This window comes from Mchenga conophoros, linkage group LG3, assembly GCF_057382185.1.
Source record: "Mchenga conophoros isolate Kocher_MC1m ecotype Shallow Benthic linkage group LG3, M_conophoros_male_GT1.1, whole genome shotgun sequence".
Classification (NCBI taxonomy): Eukaryota; Metazoa; Chordata; class Actinopteri; order Cichliformes; family Cichlidae; genus Mchenga; species Mchenga conophoros.
In genome coordinates, this window is record NC_140528.1 from 40,502,935 (window position 1) to 40,526,796 (window position 23,862).

Consider the following 23,862-nt stretch of genomic DNA (forward strand, 5'->3'; position numbering starts at 1 on the left):
AATACTGAAAATATGATCAGTTTGCTCATTTTAAATTTTAAAGGAAAAAATTTTACATTTTAAAGGATCTGTGAAATCAGCTTTGTGGTTGTAGAGACGTGACTCTCATGAAGAGTGTCACACTTCCGTACACTTCCCTCATGAAGTGCTTTGAAATGGTTTTAAAATCATTAATATAATGATTTAATTAATCACTGGATCCTCAGCAGATCTGTGTGTGAGTGTGTGTGTGTCAACATCCTGGTCAAACTGGTTAAGTAGTGTGTGTTTGTCATTGGTACAGACTGACCCTGTGAATCAATGACATGACCTGTGTGTACAGTAAAGTACATTTATTAACACTAAAAACAAACCTGACTTTTCTCTCCTTGTTTTGTGTTCATGAAATGTGTGACTGTGAAGTGATTTCATATCAAAGCTTCTTGTTAGAGCTAACATAGCTGTGGTCAGCTCAGCCTGTTTAATTAATCTAAACAGTTTGAAACATCTTATTACAAAACTTTATTCAATTACTTTATTTATTACAATTACTACAATTAAAATCCTAAACATGGTTTATGTATTATCATTATTTAATGTCCCACTGAGATGCACCCTACACTGCTTACCAGCTTGTGTTTAATGAAAAGCAATGAAAAGTCATTCTCACCGGTGACTAAGTACATTTACTCAAGTAAAGTTTATAAGTAAAACTGAAAAGTACCTTTATGCTTTCATTAATTTATATTAATATCATGTTCTGTACAAACTAACCATGGAAAATAAATGATTAACTAACCTACAGAAAATTCATTAGCAGCTACCTTCATCTTTAAGTCCATTATTTATTTATTTTTTTTTTTAGAAAAACAAAGAAATAGATTTCATACCTCCAGCTTCATTGAATGTGAATGTTTGCTTCTCTCCCTGTGTATTTGTCCACTAAGATCCTATCAGAGACGTGATGTGAAAGACACACATAATGAATCAGCAGCAGACAGAGATGTTCCTCTTGGATCGAATAAGAGGAACCTTTACATGTTCACTTCCCTTCTCTGTGCTGGAAGTGAGCTATCATATCATGTTTGTGGTCATCAAACAGTCAGTAAACAATAAAGAAGAATGTTTGTGGGATTCAGTGGATTTTCACACACTTGTAGTGAAGACTGTAGAAAGAAGTGACCATGAGGATGTTGCAGCACCCCCTCCTGGATGGTAGAGGTTGTGCATGACTGTTCGTAATCATACATGTAAACATCAATAACCATTTAACAGCAAATATAATTCACACAGATCTTTTATTCACGTTGGTGTTGAGATTTAAACTTCTCAAACACATGTTGTTTCTAAGATGCGATCATTAAAGGACACAGGCATAGTGAAATGCTACTGCCGCTAGGAGGTGAAACTCGGGAATTTCAGTGGATTCTCATGTAAACTAAGTGGGGAACAAATCTTGACATTGAAACAATTTAAATAACAATTGAAAGCTGAGAGAAAAATGAAAAAATATTTCCTGATATTATGACCAATTATTCAATCTCAATTTGTTTTAGTGATGTTCAGCAGCTTTTAAAAACATGCACAGCTCATCATGACTTCTCAAACCTGCTGGCGAAAAGCACGCACATCTCCAAAATGGGCCGCTTGCTTTCTGTCATATACATAGCTGATATACTTTGTGAACCATTAGTCAGCAGACTGGTTTTGTATCAGCTCCTCAGAATTACACTTTTTGGCTAAAAACGGTGAAACTGTAATATGTTGGAAAAATTCATTGCATTTATTTATTTTTTAACTGTGTGGTGTGGAGAGAAAAACAGATGTTTGACTTTAAATATGAGCCACCGTAAATAATCTTTTTTTACCTCCCCAAAAGCACCTTTTGCATATCACAATGTTGTTTATTAAAATGAGTTAACACTTTGAGTCTAGCTACAGTTAACATTCAATATTACTTCTAAAACTGAATATATTGCTTAGATTGTAAATTGCATTGACAGGCCACGTAAAACCAGAGTTGTTATTAAAAAAATAGATCATGTTTAGTGTGGAAGCTAATAGTGGAAACTGGCTGTTTCTAAGAACAGTGAAAAAAAAAACCTCCAAGCCATGATGTCCATTTGTCACACTCAAATGAACGTCTTCTAACTTCTAGTTTCTGAAGACAACATGTGAGTAAAATTCACCCTAAATTCTACCCTGTGTTGGTTTGATGGACAACTAGAGTATTTTTAGAAGTTAAACTGGTGTCACTGGTGTTAACAAATTTCCCACGTGTGGGACTAATAAAGGTTATCTTATCTTATCTTATCTTATCTTATCTTATCTTATCTTATCTTATCTTATTTATAAAGCAGCTGCTGGGCTGCAACACCCAGTTTTACCAGTAGGTGGAAGCAGATTTGACATGTGTTACATGTAACATTGTCGTTTCAAGATTGAAAGCAGCTTAACTCAAAAGGTGGGATCTGTGCTGGTTCACAAGATATGAATCTGTCATGTTCATGCGTTTGTAGTTTATCAGACACTCTTCAGCTCTCTGTTTTCATTTCGAACTACTGGATTTGACGCATTGAATGAAAGGATAATAAATAATATATAACAATTTTACATGAATGTTGCTGTTCTGATTCTAGGTGAGCTCACCTTACACACACTCAGCACGAAAACATTTCTGCACCATTTAATTGAGTGAATTTTGCTTCTGTTGTGGTTTGATGCTTATTCTTTGTTTTCTGCAGTAAAATGAGACATGCTTCGGTTAACCAAACCGGAAGAAGTCAGGTTTTCCATCTGCACCTAAGTGAAACCAACAGAACCACACGAGGAAAAGAAATGAAAACAAAACTTTATTAATCTGGCATAACCATGGCAGAAAAAGTCAGTAAGATATGTGTTTTTAATTTATTTATTTTTCAAATCAATTTTATTTATATAGCACTTTAAAAAAAAACAACTGTACAAAATAATAATCAGATAAAATTTAAAAGGAAAGTAAAACCAAGATAAGAAAATAATAAGAATAAAATAATGACAGACTCATACCGACTTAAAAGCCAAGGAGTAAAAATGGGTCTTTAGATGAGTTTTAAAAGTATCCGTGTTGGAGAGCTCCTGATATGTAAAGGCAGTTTATTCCACAGTTTTCGGAGCAGTCACAGCAAAAGCCCGATCTCCTCTGTGTTTTAACCTAGACCTGGGGACAACTAGAAGCATTTGGTCCGCAAACCTCAAAGATCTCACCGGAGTATACCAACTTAGAAGATCAGAAAGATATATAGGGGCTAGTGCATGCAATGTTTTAAAAACCAGCGTCAAGATCTTAAAATCAATTCAGAAACGTACTGGCAGCCAGTGTAGCAAGGCGAGGATAGGGGATATGTGCTCTCGCTTGCGCGTCAGTCAGAAGACTTGCCATAGCATTTTTTTTTAATAATATGAGTCTAAATAAGTGAGAAAAACAAATAAAATATGTTAAAAAATATTTTGAACATGTGGATGTCCTCTGGTCTGAGGTGCTGGGAGGACCAGTTAGAGACCAGCAGCTGGACGTCAGTGGTTGGACTGGTGGACTACTTCAGTAAAGAGTAGATGGCGTCTGGCTCTGGTTTAAAGTCTGAACACAAACACACACACAGTTCAAACAACAGGAGACATCATTACAAGCTTTGTAGTTCAATCAAGGCTTTAATCTCCACCTCTCTGTGTCACACAGTTCAGACTTTACTGGAAACCAGCTCAGACACAGCTGACAGAGCTTCTGTATCACCCACACTGTAGCTGCATCTTAAAATATGCAAAATGTCAAACCTGGAACCCACAGAGCTGAAACATTTGCATCAACTATATTCAGCGACACTGCAAGTCAAATATTTTGCTGTTTTCCAGGTTCTCACAGAAAAAACACAAAACCAGGACCTGTATAATATTGATTCTGTTCATTACTGGGTGGAGATTTCATAAACTAGGATTTGTTTGCTGGATACATATTTTCATGCTGTCATGTGATTTTGCTGCAAGATTTAGCCACGTTTCATACTCAGAAAAAACAGCCTATGATAGACTGGATATCTTTCAAAGGTATACCTCACCTCTTCTACTGACAAATAAGACAAATAAGCCTCTCTCTCTGTCTCTGTCTCTGTCTGTCTCTCTCTCTCTGTCTATGTGACATGTTCACTGGGTGAGAGAGCAGTGAGGTTTCAGAGAGTAAAGGTGAGCAGTAGTGCAGTGAAGTGAGGCGTGGGTGTGTAAATTTTGACCCAGTAAATTGTTTTAAAATTGAACTTTGTGGTACACCACAGGTACTGTGAGCTTCATATGATGAGACAGTATCTATGGTGACCAAAAAAAGCTTCTACTGAGACAGAAGCTGCAGATAGATTTAAAAGAACATCCAGACACAGCAACATCAGCAGATTTATTGCAGCCAGTTAGTGTGTGTTAAATTGTCATAATGTGGAAATGCAGTAGTTAGTATTGCATAGTGCAGCGGTCCCCAACCTTTTTTGCGCCACGGACCGGTTTATGCCTGACAATATTTTCATGGATCAGCCTTTAAGGTGTCGCAGATAAATACAACAAAATAAAACTAGTACCGGTACCGAAAAAAAGAAAATTTATTCATAACACACGTGAAAAGACCCAGGAAAACAGAGTAAATGATAAAAATGATAACAAAATAACGCTGAAAACCAATAAAAACCCTGAAAACTATACATTTCACACCTGAGCCTCAACTCTCGCGGCCCGGTACCAAACGACTCACAGACCAGTACCGGTCTGAGGCCCGGGGGTTGGGGACAGCTGGCATAGTGCATGGGGCTTGCTACAGCCAATGCTCTGAAGGAAGTATATGGATTGAGAACCATTGCTATTGGTTTGTTTGGGTATAATTTATGCCACAACTGAATAGGAAACTGTCTGCTTCCACTCAACAGGACAGGATAATAGATACACAATCTCCATATTTAACATAAAACACTTCTGCTTATTTCCAGACAAGCTTTGCAAAACTCAAAGTTAAATATAAGGAACATCAATCGCCCTCTGTTTGGAGGTCCATGCACAATCTTGCTTCATGGGGTAAATATGATCATGAGAAAAGATGGTGGATCAGCCCACACAGGAGTAGCTTGTTAATGATCTGAAGGCAGTTGGTACCAAAGTCACCAAGAACAACATTGGTAACATGCTATGTCATAATTTGTCGACCTTTTCAGCACCCACAAGGTTCCCCTGTTCAAAAAGTCCTATGTACAGGCTGTCTTAAGTTTACCAGTGAACACTGACATGATTCAAAGAAGGCTTGGGAGAAAGTGCTGCAGTCAGATGAAACCTAAATTAATTTGGAAGCTCAACTCAGTGTTAACTCGATCCACTGTTTGGAGGAAGAAAAATGTTGAGTATGTCCAAAGAACACCATCCCACAGTTAACTATGGAGGTGGTAGCATTGGGATTTTTGCCTGTGTTTCTGCTAAGGGTACAGGACAACTTCACCTCATTAAGGATGGATGGTACCATGTACAGAAAAAACTTGGAAGAGAACCTCTTTTCCTCCATCAGATTCATGGATGGGTCTTGTAGTATGCCAATGATCCAAAACATTCAACAAGGGAAACAAAGAGGAAGCACATTAAAGCTGAGCCAGTCTCCTGACCTCAGTCCTACAAAATATCTATTGAGGTTTGAGGTGAAGCCAAGAAACCTAAAGGATTTAGAGAGTTTCAGTAAAGATGAGTGGGCCAAAATCCCTCCTGAAATGTGGTGACCAACTACAAGAAATGTCTTAGTATTGTCCTTGCCAACAAGGACTTCTCCACCAAGTACTACAGTCATGGCCAACTCCAGGACTACAGGGCCTGTGTCCTGCAGGTTTTAGAGGTGTCCTTGATCCAACACAGCTGATTCAATTGGCTAAATTACCATCCATCCATCTGCTTCCGATTATCCTTTCCAGGGTCGCGGGAGGCGCTGGAGCCTATCCCTGTCATAGCTGTCATAGGGCGAGAGGTGGGGTACACCCTGGACAGGTCGCCAGTCTGTTGCAGGGCTTGCATAGAGACACAGACAACCATTCGCACTCACATTCACACCAATGGGCAATTTAGATAGACCAATTAACCTATCCCCACTACTGCATGTCTTTGGACTGTGAGAGGAAGCCTGAGTACCCGGGGAGAACCCACGCAAACACAGGGAGAACACCGTGCTGCCTGGTTAAATTACCTCCTCAACATTTCTTGAAGTTCTCCAGAGGCCTGGTAATGATATCTAAAACCTGCAGGACACCGGCCCTAGAGGCCTGGAGTTGGCCACCCCTTTAGTACTAAATCAAGTTTTAATTGGGGTCTAATACTTATTCCCTCAATGATATCAATTTGTAGCTTTAATTAATGTGTCTTTTATTTATTTATTTGGTTAATATTCTGTCTTTCTCCATTAAAATGAAAACATAAAAAAATTTTCTTTGTAAATAAGCAAAATTACAAATTTAACAGAGAATCAAATAAATATTTAGAATATTATTGACCCTTTACCTCTAAGTGTATATACCCCCCTTACCCCGGTCTATATATTTATTCTTGTTCTTGCTCTAGCTGTTTTTTTTTGTTGTTGTTGTTGTTGTTGTTTGATCTTTTGCACTGAATGTAACTGGAACCTCGTCGTCTCGTCTCTCTGTATACTGTACTGTGTATAGCAGAGATGACAATAAAGTTTGACTTTATTTACATTTTGATGACGATAAAAGTGTTTGATGTCCTAAGCTTGAGAAATGATGTGGTTAGCTTAGCATGCGGACCAGAAACACTTGTCTCTGCCCAAAGTTGAACATGAAGAGCAGCTGTACCTCTTTTCCTCTTTGGTGTAACAGCTATTTGACCATAACTGAGTTCTTCAGTTCTCACTGCTGAGTAGATTACAGCTGGATCACGCTCTGAAGGAAAAACACACACAAATTATAGTTTAGTTCTGATAATATTTTTTTAATTTTAATTATGAAGAGATTAAGTTAGATCTTCTGCAACTAGCTGCAGGTTTTCACAGTTTTTTTCTTCTTTACACCTCTGCTGAGAAACTAGAATTAATTGCATTGAACTTGTAGCTGTTTGAGTGAAGACGAAGGTGCACAACCACAGAGATTGCACCTTCATCTCAGTGCAGTCTGACACACTTCACCACAGAGCACCAAACAAACAAGTTCTCATAGCATGAACACTCCCATGGCCAAACCAGAACTCACAGTGGTGAGAAGCCCCTTCAGCATTACGCTAGAATCAACAACAGGAAATAACTGCTGTGGTTAAACATACAGAACTTGTTAAAGGACATTTGGTCTCTTCAGTCTCTTTCTTCAGACATTTAATTAATTTAATTCTAACAATGTTCACCCTGCTAACAACTTATGCTTGTGCCTAAGCAAGACAGCAGACACATCTGGGCATTTTGCTCACATGTTGAGTTATGGCATGGCCAAAAGTTACAACCAACCTCACATCTGATCCATTTAAGGTGGACCTGTGTGAACACCATTACGTTAAAACCAAATGTGGCACTAAGAAAACAGTCTTATATCATCATATGGCATCGGCTTAAATCAAGTGAAAGCTGCAGAGAGCTATGTCAGCGCTTCTTCCTGGTCTTGACTTTGGATAGGGATAGGTTGGGTGCTTTAGTCAAGTTTTTTATTAGCTGCATTGTATCAACTATGTTTCTTTACTTTTGTCAGACCAGCACAGCAATAAAAACAAAACATTTTAAAGTGTTTCTGACAAGAATAAGATAAGAGGTGCACAAGACACAAATACTGAATGACTTGTTTACATGTGAAAACTAGCTTTCCTGTCCATGAATGAATCCTGGCAATGGAAAATTGAACTTTTCCATGTGAATGAAGTGTTCTTATTTCCCATTCATCAGGGTGTGGAAGGTGTGAATACCGAAAATACATTGTTTACACTTTAGTTTGTCATCACAGGATGCTTTAAATTCTATGAAGTACTGTTAATTCATTCATTTAGCTGGATGGCTAATTCATTTTTATCATTTTTAAACTTATAGACCTCCAAGTCCAACAGGAGTGCTTTCATGCTAGTTCACACATTTTTAACCTTCCGTGATTTTTTGTTTGTTTGTTTGTTTATTAGAGCTACTGACCATCACTGCATTAGCATTTTCGTGTTTTCCTACAACCTAACTTAAACCCTCAACTTCTGTCCAAGAGGAGAATCATGATGGAGACAAAGAAGAGCAGCTTACCTCTCGGCTTTGATCTGTTTTTCTTGTCGTTGATGATGATTTGTCCATAACTGACGTCTTCAGTTCTCACTGCTGAGTAGACAAATTAGTTGGATCAGTCTCTACACAGTAAAACACACACAGGACATCAGTGCAGGCAGAAAAAAGCTTTGAAGCAACACAAATTAAAAGTCAAAGTTATGTTTACAACCTCACTGCTCATCGATAGAATGGATGTATGTGGTCATCATGTGAGGCCATAAAAACTAAAATTATTAACAATTTAAGTAATTTAACTTCATCCAGTTATTAATAATTTCTTGTTCTGTTTTTAAATTCAACACCTAAATATCACACCATCTAAGGTGACGGGACACCTTTTTGTTCAACTTTTTTTTAAATCTCATACAGGATGCTGAACTGCAGAGCTGTTAGCTTCAGTTAACCACAGACCACAAGTACACAATCCACCACACAGAACAACAGTCAATACACTAACTTTTCTTTGTCCGATAAAAAAATGAGATAAAAATAAAAAAGTAAAAATAAAATAAAATATATGTTTCTTGTTCACAATAGCACACACCTCTGACCACCTCTCACATGCGTCATAAAGTTCTCATCCCTTATATAATTTAATAATTGTTTTCATGTTATTTATTGCCCTTGATTGGCTGTACCGCCTAGATGTTTTGTGGGATCCTGCATCTCTGCAGTTCACCTCATAGACCCCTGCTGTTTGAGTGTTTCACTGCATGTGTACCTGTCTCATTCTTAATTTTTTCTGTGTCTTTTTTATCATGCTGTCAGATGCCTCCTAAAGGCTTCTGCCAAAGAGCTTAAGCATGATAAGAAGGTTTTTAAAGTATTTTAATGGGCAGTTATGAGAGAATTTAGGGTCTCAAGTATTCATGGTTTTCAGCTGTTCACAGGTAGTTGGCTGTAGTTCCCTTTTCTGTCCACTCTCTCCAAGCCCATGTTTGTTTACCATTGGTTTGTGTCTAGTGTGTAGGTTTGTGTCTAGTGTGTAGGTTTGTGTCTAGCGTGTAGGTTTTAGTATCAGTTTCCAGTTTTATTTGCTAATCTTTTTTCTCATGTGTGCCGTTAGATTCTGTTCACCTGTGTCTCAATTTCTTCCCAGGTATCCTGATTTTCCTGCCTTCTATTTATTTTGCTCTCTTCCTGCTTGTTGTTGCCATATCACACTGTTATGGTCATTCTTTTACATCTCCCAGTGTCTCCTAGGCACATTGAGTTTTAATTACTTTGTTCTTTTGACTTTCCCATTTCTGTTTTGCCAGCTCATCAGTTCAATAAAAGGCTCGCCTTTTGCTCAACTCCCCTTGACTTTCTGTGTTTGCATTTTCGATCCTTGTTCACCACACTCTAACACAAGCAGGTTGAACCACTCAGCAGAAATGTGTTACATTAAGTTATTTTGAAGTTGCTTTCTATATGAATACAGGGAGACATAACTTTACTGCATGTACAAAATCTCCATTTCAGGACTTCAAGTGGAATTCTACTTTTTTAAATTTTGTTTGCATGCTAGTATTTAATTTTATAAAGACACAGTTTAATCAGTTCATCTAAAAAAAAAAAACATAAACACAATATTGCCTCTGCTTTGTTTATCTGTTGTTGTTGTGACATCTTAACATTGCTGTATATGATGTCTTCTAGGATGTCCTCTCCTGCAGCTTTACCTCTTTCAAATGATCCAAATCTAACAGGAAAAGAACTGAATACAAATTCTCTATTTGAACCTTTAATCAAAATAAACGGTGAAAGAAATTCTAAATTTGTAATGTGAAACAAAGTTACTTGCAGAGACTTGAAGTGTAAATACAAAACAAATGTAATAACTGCCTAGATCATTCCCTAAAACCAAACCACACATGTAAAATCGAGATGTCATTTTTGATATTTAATGGATCGGATTACATTTTTTATTTCTCTCCGATATCCGATCCAGTAATTTAAGTCACTATCGGACCGATACCGATACGTAATATCAGATCGGTCCATCTCTAGTTACAACTGACCCACGTTACAACTATCCCCGGCCTCCCCTACATGTGTAATTTGTAGAAATGTGAGTACGGATAAATTGTAATGGAGAAAAAACATATATTATAATAATAATAATAAATAGGAGTATATATGTATAAATGGTAACATATGTAGATTATCATAACCACACATCTGAAATGCAGTTTTCTAACTCTCACCTTATATGAATGTGAACTTTATTCTACTAAACAAACTCAGACATGAAAGATCAGGAAGTCTGAGTCTCACCTTCAGGTTTCCTGTGAACACATCGTCTCACCAGCAGAACCAGTAACACCAGTAGAACCACAACACACACTGATCCAACACATGACAATGCAGGAAGAAGATAGGAACCAGGTGGAGGTGTGGATGTAGTTGGAGGTGTGGATGTAGGTGGAGGTGTGGTGGTTTGCTTGTCTAAAATAAAGCAAACACAGTCATTAAGTTGTCGTCACATTGTGAATGTTGAAAGCTGCAGAAACACAGACAGGTGAGTGTGTCACCTGTGACAGTGATCCAGCTGGATGGAGACTCTCCATGACCGCTGATGTCACACTTGTAGAGGCCTTCATCAGACCTGGAAACATGCTGGATGGTCATGTGACCTGTAGGCTGCTTCCTGATGAGGGAGCCATCTTTATAGAAAGCAGCTGGGAGGTTGGAGGGAGTGGTCTTTGTTTTACAGAGCAGAGTGACGTCATCTCCCTCCATCACAGGGAGGACAGGACTCTGCAGGATCACTGATCCACCTCAACACAGAGACAAACTACAGCATTTCATCCATTTACACACAGCTTCATCAACACTAACTCCACACACTCAGCTTACCAGTGACTGTCAGGTTAACCATGTTACTGATGGTACTCTGATTGGACTCACACCAGTAAACTCCACTGTCATGAGGTGCTGTTATACTGATATTACAGGAAGAACCAGCTATTCTCCCCCACCCATCTGTTCCACACTGAGTCCTCTGTTGTTTGCTTGTGTTTCTCCTCAGAGTCCATCCAGCAGAGCTGTCGTCCTCCTCACAGCTCAGAGACACAAAGTCTCCTTTAAAGAACTGAGAGCTGCTGGGACTCACAGTCAGACGAGCTGTGAGGGTTACAATGAAAAACTGATGATCTCTTAAGAGTGTTTTTTTTTTTTTTTCAAAAAGCATCTGCAGACATCAGGTCATATCAGTGAGCATTTGTCAGGTTTAAACTGTGACAGAAGAAGGTTACTGACCTTGGTTTGTTGTGCAGCTCAGCAGTGAGATCAGAACTAAAGAGAAATGACACTCAGGTTGATTTGAGGTGAACATAAAGAACAACTCCACACAAACAGCTGACAAACACACAAACTTATTTCTCTGATGTATCTGCTCATTTTCAGTTTGATGCCAGCAACATGTTTCAATAAAGTTTGGACAACAAGCGACTGAAAAAGTAAATCCCACAAACTCATGTGTCCACTGTGCAGCTGTGTTGATATAATGAGTGAATGATTTGATCTTTTCACTGCCTGCTGTGTTTCCTCGACTCCTGAGCAAAGATAAAGAGTCAGTTCAGACCTGCAGTTGGTCCTCGTGGTGTTTGAACTTGAATTCAGCCTGATTTGTTTTTCATGTCTTCTCCTCCATCATCAGTTATCAGGAGAGCAGACAGTCAAAGTACAAGAATTCAAACAAACACAGAGATTCTACTTACAGAGCAGACACAGCACAGATGTTTCCTTCATCGTCCTTCTCACTCATTTGAGCTTTTTTTCATTTCTGTCACTGACACCAAGTAAAGCCCGCCCTCTTCCTCTGAATACCAGCTTTCTATTGGTTCAAACACAGAGGTCGGGACTAAATTTTAAATAAAAAAATCAAGTTATAAACTACAAACATGTTAATTTTAACGCGATGACGTACATCAGACATTCGGCACCGTAACTGTGTAATTTTTGTCAAATATTTAATTTGATGATCTGAAACATTTAAGTGTGAAAAATGGTAATCAGGAAAGGGGGGCAAACACTCATACCACTCTATAAGATCAAAGGTCACACCTAAGAAAAGAAAACCATCCGTTCAACAAACAATTGTTGCCTTGTTTTGTTTCCACCATGTTTAAGTGTGAACTCACGTCTTGTGTGTCAGTGTGTCTCGCCTCTGTCAGTGCGCCCCAGGGCAGCTGTGGCTACAATGTAGCTTACCATCACCAGTGTGTGAATGTGTGTGTGACTGAATCTGTAACGCACTTTGGGGTCCTTAGGGACTAGTAAAGCACTATACAAAAACAGGCCATTTTACCATTTACCATCACTTCAATTTATTCACAGCTTCTAAGCAGATTTCCACTCTGTCATCAGTTTTCATCATCTCGTATTCCTGTCAGATCGTGTGTGTTCCTGTCTAGCTATCTTTGTGAAGACCGAAATCTGCATTCTACTATACTTGCAGAACCAACAATCACTTGTGAGGACACACTCGCGATCCTCTCAAATTTGAAGGCCTTTTTGAGGCTCAAAATTGAGTTTCTTTTAGTCAGGGTTTCAATTAGTTTATGGTTAGGTATAAAGAGGGTTTGATTTAGTTCTCTTGTGTTAAAGATTTTTGGTGCACAGTCCTAGGGGCCGCTGGGTCATCCATACTCTCCTTTAAAGCTCCCGATCAACTTTTTTCTGCTCCTCTTCTCCTTCCCTCAAAGGTCCTCTTTGGTATATACTGTAGACGTGCCTTCTAATTGACTGGTCCTTGTATTAAGTTACTGTGTAGATATTCAACTTATGAGTTAACGGGAAGAGCGGTATGTGTATATAAAAAAATATAATAAAAAAAATTCCTAATGGTTAGGGTTAGGCATTCGTTTTGAATGGTTAGGGTAAGGGACTAGGGAAACCATTATGTCAATGAAGGTCCTCACTAAGATAGCTGAACAGGCGCGCGTGTGTGTGTGTGTGTTCCTCGACTAATTTCGGCTCATAAAATGTGCCAACATGAGTTCAACAGGTCAGAACATATTTCACAGCAGCATAAACAATCAATAAACATTAAAACTAGTACCAATGTTTGCAACGTTTTATTAAAAATAAACAGAAATAAAAATAAATAAACAGCAATATATGAACAAGCAATATTTAAACAGAAGTTACAGACTTCAAAGTCTTGTAAATGGAAGGAAAAGTCAAAGCTTCACAGATCAGCGAGATCTGTAGCTCTGTAGCTGCTTGGAAAAGATTTCTCGTTGGTTTCATAATATCTACCACAAAGCTTACTCAGTAATAGCTGCTAAACGGATCCTGAACATTATTAGGCAGATTATTAATAACCAGATTATGACACAGTGTTTCTGTACTTGGTTGAGTGTCTGTAATTATCTGTGACTGTGGATCTCTGCATTGGTTTGTTTGATATGACAGGTTTCCAATAACTTTCAGTCCAGTCCAGTTTACACAGGGAATCTTGTTTGTGTTCTTTAGGACACTTAACATTGACTGATGAATTATTCAACCATAAAAAAATAATATAAAAAAAAACAATCCTTACTCAAGGGAGGAACCAGTTCTGTGCCTATGGATAACAGATAACAGGCACTTTGTTACCAGCAGCCAGTCACAAAATTGCAGATTTAATTGATTTCTTTAATTAAATAAATAATAATTATCAATAATGACACTTTGTCAGTGCATAAAATATTATTTATGCAACAACAATGTGATTGTAAATAAGGTATCAGCTAAAAACTGATCTCGTTAAGGGCTGCAGTCGAGGCTTTGTCATGGTTGGAAGTTGCATTTCAGTGGTGTTGGAGAACTTGTTAGAGGTGATGCAATTATGAACACAGAAAAGTATCAATAGATTTTGATCCCCGTGTAATACCATCTAGAAAGAGTCTGATAGGCAGCAGATACATTTTTCAGCATGACAATGATCCCCAAAACATTGCCAGTGCAGTAAAATCATACCAGGATATGAAAACATGCAGTTGAAAAGTATTAGTCAAGAATTTGCTTTGATAACACCAAATAGACTCTCAGCTTGTTAGAACGTTTTTGCATAAACCCTCTATACTCACACGTTTGCACGTTTTAATAAAAGTCTACAACTAATTCCAAATTTCCAAGCAAAATATAAAAACAGTGGTGGAGATGCTGTGCAGTACTTTTCTACTACTATTACTGCAAAGTATTATTATTTACAAAATACCGAAGGCCAAATATATTCACACACTTAGTAAAACAGTGTAGGCTTTAACACTTTCAACATATAATATATATCATCTTATGCTATTGACCTACTGAATAAAAAAAACAAAACAAACAAAGTCATCACTTACAGTCTAAGTGATATTAAAGAATGTGTTTGTTTTTATAAATCCCTGCCAGTCTCAGGCTGACAGATCAGCAGGTCCTGCTTCTCAACCTGCTATTTTTTAAAAAACAAATTGGATGTTGGGCAGTTTAACTCCATTTTACCATAGTGATGCTTCTCTTACCAAACATCATCATAAAAACTAAAGACATTTCAAATATGCTGCAGTTACTCAGGCGGCTAGTATGGAGCCTGAGTCTGCTGCTTATGTTTTCTGTAGATCAAAAAACCAACAACAGCAGCAACAAGCACAGCAGAAACTGACAGACCAACTTTCAGTCCAACAGATCCATCCTCCTTCCCTCCATCCTCCTTCCCTCCATCCTCTGTGCCTCCTCCTGTGTGACCTGCAGGTGAGAAACAGGTGTGAGGTGTCAGCTGTCAGGTAGGTGATGAGTGAAGAACAGAACAGAATCCATTTGCTCTTCAAACTGCTGTCAGACATTATCTACTGCACTCTGATCACATCACTCAGACCAGCTGCTTTCTACAAAGTCTCATCAACAACATCTTTAGAAACAAACATCAACAACCAGGAAGCAGCTTCACCTCTGATCACACACACACTCAGCTCTACTCACTCACCTGGAGGAACGACTCTCAGTGTGATGATGCTGATGGGGTCACCATCCTGATTTGCTCTTTTCCTTATGTTTGTTCCTCTCATGAAGACACGACACTCGTATGCTCCAGTGTCATTAATCGTCACATCCTTCAGAATCAGAGACACGTCTCCAGCCTTCATCTGTCTGTCCTGCAGATCCACCCGGTTCTTAAATGATGGATGCTGGTTAACTGGATCAAATTGTTCATCTCGGTAAAAAAGCACATATTCATCTCCCAGGTCAGCTCTGTTCCACTCTACACCTAAGATGATGTTGTTATTTGGAGCTCGACATGGCAGAGTGACGTTCTGTCCAGATTCAGCTGTGATGATTTTTTGGTCTGAAAGAGGAAACGACACAGAGCAGAGAGGTTAAAGGTCAAAGTGCAACTGCTCACTTCTTCAGCAGCCAGATGGAATGAGGAGTGTTTGCACATATATTAAATTATAGTACATCCGTGCACGATATACATAAAAAAAGAATTAAAAAAAATCTTTTGTTGATGCTAAAGTACACACATGATCATTATGACAGTAAATGCTGTTAATATCACACAGTACCACTGCACCCCACCCTACAGAGATCTGACCTTAATCTATTACTACTGACACAGAAGTCAGTTACAACCTTCATCACTCTATATTAACAAGATTTCGTCATACAATTAATTGTTCTATTATTTTATTTACAGAATAAATAAAATATTTACACAACCTGCAGCTGATGCAGCATCAGAGTACAGTGGAGTAACTGAGTACACTTCCTCTTTTTCTTTTTTATATTGTGTCAGATATAGTCTGACATCTTTTAGTTCTTCAGATGATGAAAAACATTGAATTCATTTCATATGATGTGTTTCCTCAGATGAAACCAGCCAACAGTAAATCAAATACTTCACACTAACTCCAACATTCATCTGTAACCAGAAAAGTGAAGCTTTAATCCAGTTCAGATGGATTAACATGAACAATCTGTTAATCCACTGAAGCTCACAGACTTCATCAACCTGTCAGATTATCTAAAAGACTGAAAGACGTCATTTTAAACACTTACTGTTGAAGGATCTCTGAAACCCTCAAACACGCTTCTGATCATCAGGATGGGAAAATTAAAATTACACTAACCCATCTATATTAACAAGATTTTGTCATACAATTAATTATTCTGTTATTTTATTTTTCACTGCCTAGAATTTGAGTTGTGCTTTTTTTTTGCTGAAGCTCCCAAATCTCATATTTTGACAATACAGGGTCAGTTTAATTTTAAGTCGGAAACTCAGAGGGTTGAAGGGATGCAATAAATGAGGAGATTACTGTGGATGACAGTAGCTGTGTTATATAAACACTTATACAGTGAAACATGAGCTGATAATAAGTGAACATAATGTGTGAGAGAAAGCAGCCTCTCATTATCAGACACTGTGAGTCTCTGCATGCTGCCTTTATGGAGCTACAGCTGTTTGTATACACTGAACAAAAAGCTTTGTAGCTGCATACTGACTCCTGACACTACAACACATCACACAGACACACACATTACACTTCTTTATCTCTGTGCTGGAAACTGCACACAGACACCACCAAACCTCGTGATGTCTTCACACAAGCAGACAAACTGATTGAATATGAAACTAAATGTTTGGGAAGTAACATGTAAACCAGGCTGATGTTTATTCCTCTTTATCTCAGAGGGAAACACCGTTTGTTTTATAAACCTCACCTGCAGAGACAAACACGAAGACACCGACAATCAGCAAAGTCGAGCAGAGCGACGCAGTTACAGGAAACATTTCCGTGTTTTTGTTTCTGCTGATCTGACTCTTAGTTCGTTCTAAAAGTCTGAGTCTGTTGGTATTTTCAGTTAATAACAGAACCCGAGTTAAAACTGACTACATGAGGTTAACTTTGAGGTTTAAATAAAGCTGAAACATTTGTTTTTCAGCCACTCGTTCAAACGCCACACTTTCAATCTCTTAAGGAAGTCGCATTAGAGTGACGTCTGTTACGCTGCGCTGTAGGACGATCATAAATAAGTGCGTCATTACTAAAGCGGTGAAATCTAAAGCAGGTCTGAGTGTTTTACAGGTTCAGTTCTTGAATGATCTCCGCAGAACAACACAAACATAACCTCTCTCATCATCAATCATCAGCTACATACTAAAGACCATCATCAGCCAAAGGACTTCAAAATTACGTCACTGTATAAAAATCTATATTGTACTATGGAGGAGGCAGCATTTAGCTGGAGCCTCCATAAAACCACAGCTGATCTGGAGAACTTTGTCCACCACCTGCAGCTGATGCAGCACTTCCTGTAAATCACATGACTGTAATCAGAGTACAGTGGAGTAACTGAGTACACTTCCTCTTTTTTCTTCTTTATATTGTGTCAGATAAAGTCTGACATCGTTTGGATCTTCAGATTAAATGATAATAATAATAATTTTAATAATGTGTTTTCACAGATGAAACCAGAAAATTAAAATAAAAAAAGAAAATAAAAACCAGTAAATCAAATACTTCACACTAACTCCACATGACAGTCATCTGTAACCAGTAAAGTGAAGTTTTAATCCTCGTTCAGCTGGATCAATATTAATAATCTGTTAATCCACTGAAGCTCACAGACTTCAGTCAACCTGTCAGATTATCTAAAAGACTGAAAGACGTCGTTTTAAACACTTACTGTTGTTCTGAAGGATCTCTGAAACCCTCAAACATTCTTCTGATCATCAGGATGGAAAATTTGAAATTATCCACTGAAAGATAAAAAAACAAAAAGTCCGAGTTCAGTATCAGCTTTTTCAGTATGTAAAAAGGAACACACTGAAGATTTATTCCACTTGATAAAAAAAAAGTTTAAAAAAATAGTTAAGAAATCAAACAATAAAATGTAACAAGTTTAAAGTCTTTGGATAAAGTGGCCTCTGTACCACAGAGCCACAGATCAAACTAACCCACACATCCGTGTGTCATCCTGTTTGGTACAACACACCCTTCACCTGTGTGACATCAGTGCACATAGCAACACCTTAGCAACCACATTCCTATCTTCTCCAAATCTAAGTACACACATGTGACAAACAGCTACCACAAATACAAAGAAACAGAGAAGTAACAAAGAAGTGAAGTGTTGCAATAAATCAGGTAGATGTGCAGAGACAACTTCCCACTCCACTCAGTTTATGAGATCAGCTCAGTCTAATGAATGAAAGTAAAAGGTCGTGATTTCCTCTAAAAGGTGTTTAGGTGCAAAACAAATGAGGACAATTTATAGTTAATATTACACAAACTAAAAATAAACAAATGTTACGACATATATTTTCAGATGATTCCTTAAATGAAAAAATAGAAAGCAGAAGTAAAAAAGCTGATTGTTTACTCAAACTAAAAAACTAGAAATACTTTATCAGAATCAGAATTCAGAATCAGAATCAGAAAGGGGTTTATTGCCAAATGTTGAGCAGGTTTACAACATTAGGAAATTGCTGCGGTGCTTCAGTGCAAACATAGTGTCATAAAATTACGCTAAAAAAGACATTAAAATAAAAATAAGAATAAGAATTAAAAGTGCTAAGTAGATAGATATATACATGATATATACATGAGTGTAGGTGGTGATCAGTGCCAAACATGGAATGATGCAGTGAACACAGCGTAGGGTCATGTGTTAGTGGCGGGTACAGTCATGTGGTTGTTGTTCATGAGTCCAACAGCAGAGGGGAAGAAACTGTTCTTATGGCGAGAGGTTCTGGTGCGAATGGACCGGAGCCTCCTGCCTGAGGGGAGCAGGTCAAACAGACTGTGTCCAGGGTGAGAAGGGTCAGCTGAGATCCGAGCTGCACGCCCCAGTGTCCTGGAGGTGTACAGGTCCTGCAGAGATGGGAGTCTGCAGCCAATCACCTTCTCAGCAGAGCGCACAACACGCTGCAGTCTCTGTTTGTCCCTGATAGTGGCTCCAGCGTACCACACGGTGATGGAGGAGGTGAGGATGGACTCGATGATTGCAGTGTAGAACTGCATCATCGTCCGTGTTGGCAGGTTGAATTTCTTCAGCTGCCTCAGGAAGTACATCCTCTGCTGGGCTTTCTTGATGACGGAGGTGATGGTGGGCTCCCACTTCAGGTCCTGGGTGATGGTGGTACCCAGGAAGCGGAATGAGTCCACAGAGGTGATGGGGGTGTCAGTCAGGATGATGGGGGGGAGTGGGGCTGTGTGCTTCCTGAAGTCCACAATAATCTCCACTGTCTTCTGGGCATTCAGCACCAGGTTGTTGTGGCTGCACCAGGACACCAGACGTTCAACCTCCCTCCTGTAGGCAGACTCATCCCCGTCCGAGATGAGTCCAATAACGGTGGTGTCATCTGCAAACTTGATTAGCTTGACAGACTGGTGGGTGGAGGTGCAGCAGTTGGTGTACAGGGAGAAGAGCAGAGGAGAAAGAACACAGCCCTGAGGGGAGCCGGTGCTGATGGTCCGGGAGTCCGAGACATTCTTTCCCAGCCTCACATGCTGCTTCCTGTCCATCAGGAAGTCAGTGATCCACCGGCAGATGGGATCAGGCACATTCATCTGGGAAAGCTTGCCTCGGAGATGGTCTGGAAGGATGGTGTTGAAGGCAGAGCTAAAGTCCGCAAACAGGATCCTGGCGTAGGTTCCTGGGGAGTCCAGATGCTGCAGGATGAAGTGTAGGGCCATGTTGATGGCGTCATCTACAGACCTGTTGGCTCTGTATGCAAACTGCAGGGGGTCCAGGAGGGGGGCCGTGAGGGTCTTGAGATGGGAGAGAACTAGGCGCTCAAATGACTTCATGACCACAGATGTCAGAGCCACGGGTCTGTAGTCATTTAGTCCAGTGATCCTAGGTTTCTTGGGGACAGGGATTATGGTAGAGGACTTGAAGCAGGCAGGCACATGACATGCCTGCAGTGAGGAGTTGAAGATGCCAGAAAACACTGGGGCCAGCTCGTTTGCACAGTGTCTGAGGGTGGCAGGAGACACACCGTCTGGGCCGGGAGCTTTCCGAGCATTCAGACTCTTATAAATGAATCTCCAACAAAAGCTTCTTAAAACACAGAGTGTTTATATCCGATACTGTTTTACCTTCATCTGTACAACGTTTCTGTCGGAGTCATTAATCACTGACATTCTCCCACCTGACTTCCTCAGAATCATCTAACTTTTTCTACAATCCATGCATTTCTTTAAATAATTTAATTAATCCTCTGATCTTCAGCAGCTCTGTGTAAGAGAAAGAAAGGTCTGTGTGTGTGTGTGTGTGTGTGTGTGTGTGTGTGTGTGTGTGTGTGTGTGTGTGTGTGTGTGAACATCCTGGTCAAACTGGTTAAGTAGTGTATGTTTGTCATTGGTACAGATTGACCCTGTAAATCAATGACATGACCTGTGGTGTGTACTGTAAAGTACATTTATTACCACTGACAACAAACCTGACTTTTCTCTCCTTGTTCTTCTGTGTTCATGAAAGGTCTGACTGTGAAGAGATTTCACATCGAAGCTTCTTATTAGAGCTAGCTGTGAACATAGCTGTGGTCAGCTCAGCCTGCCTCATCAATTCAAACAGTTTGAAACATCAAATTCAACTAAAAAGCATCTGTATTCTTCTCTTTTTTTTATTTATATTTTAATAACTTTGTGGATTTAGTGTTCCGTACAAAGTAACACTCATCAGTAACTACCTGCATTTAATCTAGTGAAATTCACTAAAGTTCAACTGTTTTTTTTTACTATTTTTTTCCACGTTAATTTATATAGTGGCGTGTTGGGGAAGCAGCTAGTTCTCTCCCATCATGCCTTGGGACATGCTGCTGTTTAGATGTTCTTGTTTGATTGTTTATGGTTACATCACTTTTAACTGTTATCTTGAATGTTGTGTTTATATTGCGGTTCAAAGTCACTGACAGTTATTGTTTTATAGAATGAATGCAGTACCATAAGTGAGTTCTGTTATGCTGTTATTGAGGCTTGAAGCACAGTGTAGCATCAGCAGGTATGCAATAAAAAAAATATCTCTTCCTGTTTGTGTTGAATCGGCAAGCTCAATCTTTCTGTGGAGCTTCTTTATTAAGATTTCTCTCCATGCTGCAATGTTGTGTTAACTATAAAAACTTCAAACTGTGGAAACTAAAAACACGAAGACCTCAAATATGGGGATCTTATGCTTTATAGGATGAAACTAAATGATTAAATGTTGAACCCTAAATAACATCAGCAACTACAGTCAACTTTATGTCAGATTTATAGAGAAAAAACAGATTTCATACCTCCAACCCCTCAGACTGCAGCGGTCGCTTCTTTCCCTGTTTATTCCACTAAGTCGCTGACAGAGACAGAAATACGACTTCAAAGACAACAGGACACATGATGAAAAAACAAAAGATTAATGGGGAGGAACAAAGTCTGACTGAGAGGAACAATTAAATATTCACTTCCTTTGTCTGGCCTGGTGGTGAGTGAATAGAAGAAAAGAAACTGTCTGTGGTCATCAAACAATCAATAAACAGGCAAGCAGGAACAGTGCTGGATTTTAACACTTGTACTGACGGCTGTGAGATGCTGTGACGCTGCAGGTTCAGCAGCACCCTCTGGTGGACGATCGACGCTGCATGTGACCATAGAGACAAAGTAAAAATGGTAATACATGAAAATTTGTCCAGCAGTTTTCATAATTCCAGTGACTTTAGAAATAATCTTTTATTTATTTCTTTTTTTCCTGACCAATCTGTGGTGACCACCATTGTTGCAAGTGTAATTGTTGTTTTCCATCCATCCATTCTCTACAGTTACCCTTATCACCTTAGAACTGAAGAAGCTTCTCAGATGAGAGGTGAAACGTCTTCAAGTAACTTAAAGAAGTCCAGACGCTTTTCTTTAGAAGTTCTTTAGACTTTGAGTACTCATTGTGTTTCTGTCATCAGTCAATCAGCCTATTTCTGTTGCTTTTTTAGGATTATTTAGATTATTGTTTTTGTATCATTGTTATGATTGGATAGATATTAGAGTTTTCAATTTAATTTACCACAGATAAAAACATCCATAACAACTTTATATCTAACTCTATCTAAGAAACGATAACAATAAGACAACACAGTCATCATGAGGGTAAACTGGAACATTGCTCTCAATAATTAAACCATCAGTGGCAATCCAACCACCAAAAAGCCAACTGAGGGAATTTGAAGTAATTTCCAACTCTGGTTCACCATGGCCAGTACTTTTAACACTTTATTTATTATCTATATCTTAAAAGCAGCAACAAAAACAGAGTGAAAAAAACACATGACATGACCATCAGAACCAACAACCACACAGTTGTAAAACTGTGTAGCTTCCTCTACTAACCTACATCTCTGCCCCTAATGCCACACACAAGGGATGTACAAGTAAAATAATTATAGGAGGAACACCCTCCCCCCCTCCCCCCAAGGAATATTTGATTTGTGACCGCGAATTGCAAAGTATTCCAAAACACTGGAGTCACAAACACTGTCTTCCACATATCTTTTCAAATCAGCTGTTATTCATCAGGAGAGATGGGCAGTACGCAGCCACTGTAAAGTGAAATTCACAGACAAAGATTCTTCCACTGACGTGACCTCTGCGACACACCTGCACCAGGGCAAACCTCCGCCTGCCCCACTCCTGCTAAACATGTGACAATAGAGCAACAGGACCACCGAGTCTTTGATTTTATTTATTTTCTGCTGTGTTTTACTTGCATCTATTTGAAAGAGTGAGTGTAAACTAAAAATAAAATAAAATATTTTATGTGCTGGAATGTGCAAAAAATAAGTTTAAATGTTCTTCCAGTCAGAGAATGTTGCATATAATTTAATTGTTGCTTGATGCATAAAGTTAAAACATTAAAACTAATAAAAATAGTTTTAAATGGATAATTTTTTATTTGATTACATTTTGTATGATGGATTATGCAGAAACAGTAGAATTGGGCTGAAAGATCTATCGCTTTATCACCTATTCAGGTTGTAAATCGTGTTTTAAAAAGTAACTAAGTAACTAAATACTTTTGAAAATAAGTAATCAGTAAAGTAATAGGATTACTTTTGGGGGGAAGTAATCAGTAATTAGTTACTGATTACTTCTGATTTTTTATGTCAATGGAAAATTGTACATATTGGTCAGTATAATCTTTTAGTGATATAAGTTCGCATATGGTAGAATACTGCATGTAGTTATTTGTATTAGGAAATATTTAACCATGTATGCTTAGAGGCGTATAATCAATTGTGTAGTGACAGGATGTGTGATCTCTAGCAGGCTGCAAAAAGGCTTGGTGTGCACTCCAGGAATGCACCCCCACATCCTGTCAGCATGGGAAAGAGCTCGTACCTTGTTTTATTGTTTCATTGTTTTAACGTAGCTATGTCTGTCTTGCTTTAAGTGCCTTTTGTTTAAGATGAACTGCTGGACTTCCTCACTGTGCTATCTAGGGTGAACCATCTAGGGTGAGGGGGAGACTACTCTCTTCCTGACCAAGGATGTTCCTTTTCTGCTTTCATGTTATATGACCCTTTGATCAGCAGGACCCCCCCCCCCCCCCCCCCCCACACACACACACACACACACACACACCCATTGAACCATATAAATAAAGACCGGGGC

General features: G+C 38.8%; 2 protein-coding genes and 1 long non-coding RNA gene across 3 annotated transcripts in view; all 3 read right to left on the bottom strand.

The window, feature by feature from the left end:
* The window catches only part of LOC146578644 (uncharacterized), a 51,698-nt gene that overhangs the window by 14,348 nt on the left and 13,488 nt on the right, over nt 1–23,862 (bottom strand). The gene's annotated exons all lie outside the window — the stretch shown is intronic.
* On the bottom strand, nt 2,846–12,031 carry LOC146578645 (low affinity immunoglobulin gamma Fc region receptor III-like). Its single transcript, XM_085268923.1, has 8 exons — nt 11,968–12,031; nt 11,507–11,542; nt 11,105–11,371; nt 10,780–11,025; nt 10,523–10,693; nt 8,243–8,314; nt 6,834–6,920; nt 2,846–3,598 (listed from the first exon to the last, which is right to left on the bottom strand). The coding sequence occupies exons 1-8, from the start codon at nt 11,996–11,998 to the stop codon at nt 3,555–3,557; spliced, it is 954 nt and encodes a 317-aa protein (XP_085125049.1). The 5' UTR covers nt 11,999–12,031; the 3' UTR covers nt 2,846–3,554.
* Nucleotides 13,311–17,209, bottom strand: LOC146578646 (programmed cell death 1 ligand 1-like). Its single transcript, XM_085269075.1, has 3 exons — nt 16,943–17,209; nt 15,204–15,563; nt 13,311–14,965 (listed from the first exon to the last, which is right to left on the bottom strand). Exons 1-3 carry the CDS (start codon nt 17,010–17,012, stop codon nt 14,799–14,801), a joined length of 597 nt encoding a protein of 198 aa, XP_085125201.1. The 5' UTR covers nt 17,013–17,209; the 3' UTR covers nt 13,311–14,798.